The following is a 4,015-nucleotide window of genomic DNA, read 5'->3' as shown; positions in this document are numbered from 1 at the left end:
ATAGGGAGAAAACCTCAACACAACGTGGAGTACTTTAGTTATTGTGTTTGTTGGTTTCAAATAGGGAGAAAACCTAGATCGTGGAGAGTTAAGACAATAACAACACATGTTACCTCCTGCAGCGGGAGTGTATGGGACGGATTGCGATGTAACAGATGGATCCAATCCAATGATCTTCTAAAAGAAAAGAGGCTTTTGGTCACAATGCATAACAGCCAAAAACAAGATCATCTAAGACCGAGAACGAAGATGGATAAAGTTAGCGTATCAGCTTATTCTACGGATGAGTTAGATAGCAACATGTTATTATTTTTTCAATTTTAAAATCTTCTTAAAAATGTGTTGTTTATCTCTTATGTTTCATGTAAACATTTGAATCTAGTTTTGATATCAATAAAATAATTTGTCGTTAAAAAAAAAAAAACAGTTTTAAAAAGAATTTTCTAATTACAAAAAGAAAACTTGAACAAAAAAATAAAACAAAAATTTCAAAAAAATAAATTTCAAAAAAAAAAAATTTATAAAGAAGTTCGAATTTGAAAACATATAATCTAAAACTATATAAAAAAATTTCTTTTTTTTATTTTTTTTTTAATTTTTTAATTTTTTTTAATTTTTTTTAATTTTTTTATTTTTTTTATATCTAGGGTATTAGTGTCATTTTATCTATTAAATGAAACATTTTGGTCATTTTCCTCCTTGTGATCTATTTTTATGACCAAAACTTGAAAATAGTTTATTTAAGGGAATTGTCCATATATAAAATCCCGAAACTAATTCATTTCAAACTTTGTTATAACCCAAAGAAACCCGCTCGGATCAAAATCTAGTTACTCTTTAAAAAAAAAAAAAAAATATATATATATATTTCGAAAAAGCGGAGATATTTGTGGAGAAGGTACAATACAAATACAATAAGTAGAGTGTGTGAGAAACTGCTCGTCTTCCTAGAGACGCCTCCTCCTCCTTTTGCAATTACTCTCCATATCTTCACGGAAAACTCCGCGTCTGGAGATGCGTACAATTGTCCCTGATTTCTATATCGTTTCGATTAGGAGATCTCTAGCGTCTCAGTATCTTCTTTTAGGGCACGAGAAAATTTACAAATCTTTATTTGGGATTTTTTTAGGGTTTATGATCTTTTTCCTTACTTTTAGTGATATACACTGTTGTTTGATAGGGCGGATCTATTTCAGGTTTTAAAAGTTTGCGTTTTACCTCTTTGAAATTCTCTTCAGGATTGGTTGTGGTCATGGCTGAAAGAGAGAATCCTGGTGGTCCCTCCAAAAGACAGAAGACTACACAGCAAGAAAGGGCTGTTAGGTGCAGCAACTTGAAGAAAGTTGAGAGTCCGCGTCTACGTTCTAGTTTGTGGCTTGAGGATGATGGTACAAGGCTTCCTGGATTGTGTTTCAAAGATAGAGATGAGCTAAAGAAGGCGGTTGACTGGCGCTCCATCAGAGGGCAGCATATGTGTGCTGTAAGAGAGACCGGTGAGGACGAGTTTTCGTTTGAGTGCATAAGATGGAAATGCAATTGGTCGATTCGTGCAGTTAGGATGGAAAAGCACGGACTTTTTGAGATAACCAATTGTGACGGTCCAGATACTTGTAAGCAGCTAGGGAAATCATGTCCAGTTTATTTTGATGACAAGTTTTTAGCGTATGAAATCGAACGTGTGGTCAGTGAGCATCCCACGCTCACAGTTGCAGAGCTGCACAAGTGGTGGAATGAAAAGTTCGGCTCTGAGCAAACTTTTCTTACCCATCTTGATGAGGAAGGTGAGGAAGTTAGTGATGCAAGAGGAAATTTGCAGGACGCGAAAAGGGAAGCTATCAAAAGACTCTTTGGAGAGTGGGATCAGAGTTTCAGATTCATACCCAAGTTAATGTCTGCGCTTCACTCTTCTAACGGGATGATTGTGGACTGGCAGTATGATTCTTTGCCAAATCCTCAACACGCTGCATCCTTTCGAAGCGTGTTTTGGGCGTTTTCACAGTCTGTCCAAGGGTTTAAGCATTGCAGACCGCTGGTTGTTGTTGACAGCAAACAGTTGAAGGGTAATTACAATATGAATCTGATGATAGCCTCAGGGTTTGATGCAGCCAACAAAATTTTCCCGCTTGCCTTTGCGGTTACTAAAGAAGTCTCCACTGATAGTTGGCGCTGGTTTCTCACTAGAATCAGAGAGAAGGTAACCCAAAGGAAGGGTCTTTGCCTCATCACAAGGCACCACCCGGACATACTCGCTGTTGTTAACGAACAGTGGAAAGAACCCTGGGCTTATCACAGGTTCTGTCTGACCCATCTGTCTTCCCAATTCTCTCGCCTCTTCCCAGACCAACACTTGACAGAGTGCCTTGTGATGAAGGCTGGGTCGTCCATTCAGAAGGGAGAGTTTGATTCCTACATGAAGGAGATTAAAGAGAAGAAACCAGAAGGGTGGAAATGGCTTGAACGAATCCCTCCGCATCAGTGGGCTCTGGCTCACGACAGTGGTCTTAGATACGGAGTCATGAAGATAGATAGAAAAGCTTTGTTTGCAGTTTGTAGAAGCTTTCAGAAAGTTGCAATGACAGGGGGTGTGATGCTTCTGTTTAGTGAGATGAAAGACGCTTTTGACTCGTCGTTTAGCAGTAGCCGTGGCTCTCTCCACCGCGGCGATCTGTACGCAAAAAACGTCATGAAAAAATTTCAAGAGTCTTCGACAGATTCCTCGGCTTTCGTTGTAAAGCCGTTAGAAAGAGATGCATTTCAGGTCTCAGTACCCTTAGAAAAGAAGGAACGCATGTCCATGGCCAGGTGGCACTTGTCCGGGAAATTTAAAGAATATAAGGAAGGCATTGTTCAGTTGAATGACTCAACCTGCACGTGTGGGAAGTTCCAGAGGAAGAAGTTTCCATGTCTGCACGCTCTAGCTGTCTGCAAGAAGATGAAAATCAACCCTTTGCAGTATGCGGACGACTGTTACTCTGCTGAACGCTATTACAAAACTTATGAGGCTACATTTTCTCCTGTTCCGGCGATCTTAGCTTGGCCGGATGCTTCCGGAGTTCCAACATTGTTTCCCCCTGTCATTGCACCACCTCCCCTTAAAGTATCAGGTAATAAGTCTCAGAGATCAGAGTTAAACAGATTTGAATCAACCCGGACTTAGGATTAAACCGGTTTAGGTTAATAAATTTTATTCAGTAGGAGATCATTCGTTATGTACCTGTGTTACTGCTTTTGTATGTCAAAAATCAAACTGGTTCGTTAATATTATGTTCTTGGTGGCTTTAGTTACCGTCTCTGATTTGTCTGACACCATCTTTGTGTTATCTTGTAAAAGGAAAAGGAAAAGGAAAAGGGAAAGGGAAAGGCAAAAGCAAGGAGCCTCCTAGTGATGAAGAGTTGAGAAATGCAATTCTTGATATCTTGAAAGCAATGGACTTTAAAAAGGTGAGAATTTCTTGTGTTATGGAATTATACTCTTAAAAGATAGATGTCTGAAAAAGAGCTTTGGTGTTTTCTGACAGGCTTCGTTTACTGACATCGTTAAGCAACTTGGTATGAGCTTAAGATCAGATGTGTTTTCATTTCATTTCTTTACTGATAGGTTTCTTCTTTGTAACGTGCATTGTTTCACCATGTTTTTACAGCTGACAAGTTTCGATACGATCTCACCTCTAGAAAGTCATCTATAGAGGTAATGATCCAGTATGAGCTCGATAAGTATGCAGCTGATACCGTAGAGGAGGAGCAAGAGGATGAAGATGAAGATGAAGATGAAGATGAAGATGAAGATGAGGCAGAAGAAGGGTTGTTGTAGGAGGGAGTAGTAATGTTCAGATGAGAAGCTTGTTAGACCGAAGAAGAGGAGCATCAACATTAGCTCATTAGTATTCATTTCATGCCCTTTTTTAAAAAACAATCTTTTGATTTTTTGCTTATCCTTTCTAGTAACTGGTTAAATAGGTGTTGTGTCAAACTGAACCAGGTTTAGAATTAAACCAGTATGACTATTTTGCGTTGA

At 38.8% G+C, this 4,015-nt stretch overlaps 1 protein-coding gene across 2 annotated transcripts; it reads left to right on the top strand.

Moving 5' to 3' along the window:
- The first annotated feature begins 887 nt into the window (after positions 1-887).
- LOC106352116 lies at positions 888-4,015 on the top strand. 2 transcript variants are annotated; one of them, XM_013791803.3, is made up of 5 exons: positions 895-1,130; positions 1,239-3,104; positions 3,332-3,441; positions 3,519-3,549; positions 3,642-4,015. In XM_013791803.3, exons 2-5 carry the CDS (start codon positions 1,253-1,255, stop codon positions 3,809-3,811), a joined length of 2,163 nt encoding a protein of 720 aa, XP_013647257.1. In that variant the 5' UTR covers positions 895-1,130; positions 1,239-1,252; the 3' UTR covers positions 3,812-4,015. The 2 variants fall into 2 exon arrangements, with proteins under 2 accessions (XP_013647251.1, XP_013647257.1); XM_013791797.3 differs by having other exon boundaries at positions 888-3,104.

The sequence above is a fragment of the Brassica napus genome, chromosome C7 (assembly GCF_020379485.1).
Source record: "Brassica napus cultivar Da-Ae chromosome C7, Da-Ae, whole genome shotgun sequence".
NCBI lineage: Eukaryota > Viridiplantae > Streptophyta > Magnoliopsida > Brassicales > Brassicaceae > Brassica > Brassica napus.
The sequence above is the reverse complement of the archived record's forward strand: the minus strand, read 5'-3'. Positions and strand labels throughout refer to the sequence as shown.

Bases quoted from the DNA above. Each gene is read 5' to 3' on its own strand.
- LOC106352116 (XM_013791797.3), top strand. From the start codon at position 1,253: ATGGCTGAAAGAGAGAATCCTGGTGGTCCCTCCAAAAGACAGAAGACT. The intron at 3,442-3,518 runs GTGAGAATTTCT...GTTTTCTGACAG, and splicing joins AAGCAATGGACTTTAAAAAG to GCTTCGTTTACTGACATCGT. The intron at 3,550-3,641 runs GTATGAGCTTAA...ATGTTTTTACAG, and splicing joins TGACATCGTTAAGCAACTTG to CTGACAAGTTTCGATACGAT.